Source organism: Cynoglossus semilaevis, unplaced genomic scaffold (genome assembly GCF_000523025.1).
Source record: "Cynoglossus semilaevis isolate Cse_v1.0 unplaced genomic scaffold, Cse_v1.0 scaffold4224, whole genome shotgun sequence".
Lineage (NCBI taxonomy): Eukaryota > Metazoa > Chordata > Actinopteri > Pleuronectiformes > Cynoglossidae > Cynoglossus > Cynoglossus semilaevis.
In genome coordinates, this window is record NW_007588755.1 from 1 (window position 1) to 740 (window position 740).

The window sequence follows — 740 nt, forward strand, 5'->3', positions numbered from 1 at the left end:
CACAGCAATGAACTATATTTGTAGCTCGTATAAATAATACTCAGTTGCAGAAACATTATGCAGTACACGTTATAAAAGCGTGTCGTTGTCAGATCCTGACCTGCGGCGCGACTGTCCAGCTCATCAGACGGAGCTTCGGGGCGCTTCAGGCCAAATCCTTCGCCTACCGGTCTGCGCGCAGCAATCCGCCTCTCGGCCTTCTTATCAAACACCATCAGCGAGGACAGAGACTCGGAGGTGGGGGTGTACTCCGCTAGGGTGTCCACGCTGCTGCCTGTCAGCCAGTTAAATGCTGTGCGTCGACCTGTTGGAGGGAGGTAAAAACATCAATTTGAGAGGAAGCTCACCGTGCACGCGTGAAAAGATGTAGCGCTCGTTTTCCAAACGGTGACTCGAGTTCTACCTGCGACTTGGGTTTGACTGAATTCCAGAGAAGTCTGAGTGGCTCGGAGTTTGCCCTTCATGGCTCCAGACTGAGAAGCTGAAGCACTTTGTGGACTCTGAGAGCTTTGGGTATCCACAAACATTGGAGTCATCACTGTGCTCCTGAACCGCCAGTTGGAATCAATCACATAGTCCTGAAGAAAGTCATTCACAAATTTAGGGCCAGAGGTGTCAAACTCCCGGCGCGGGGGATAAAACATCAGAAATGAGAATTAATTTTGCCCTTGGGATAATTTTTTAATATATATTTTCAATTTAAAAAAAAAAAAATTTAAATGATTTATTGGCTTCTTTAA

At 46.9% G+C, this 740-nt stretch overlaps 1 protein-coding gene across 1 annotated transcript; it reads right to left on the minus strand.

Annotated features, from left to right (window-relative positions):
* Nucleotides 1-40: 40 nt before the first annotated feature.
* Nucleotides 41-595, minus strand: LOC103399453 (DNA-dependent protein kinase catalytic subunit-like; the record flags this gene model as incomplete). The annotated part of the gene is made up of 2 exons (XM_008338142.2): nt 404-595; nt 41-304 (listed from the first exon to the last, which is right to left on the minus strand). Coding segments are annotated over exons 1-2 (397 nt in total), but the record flags the coding sequence as incomplete, so codon positions are not given.
* Nucleotides 596-740: the final 145 nt, after the last annotated feature.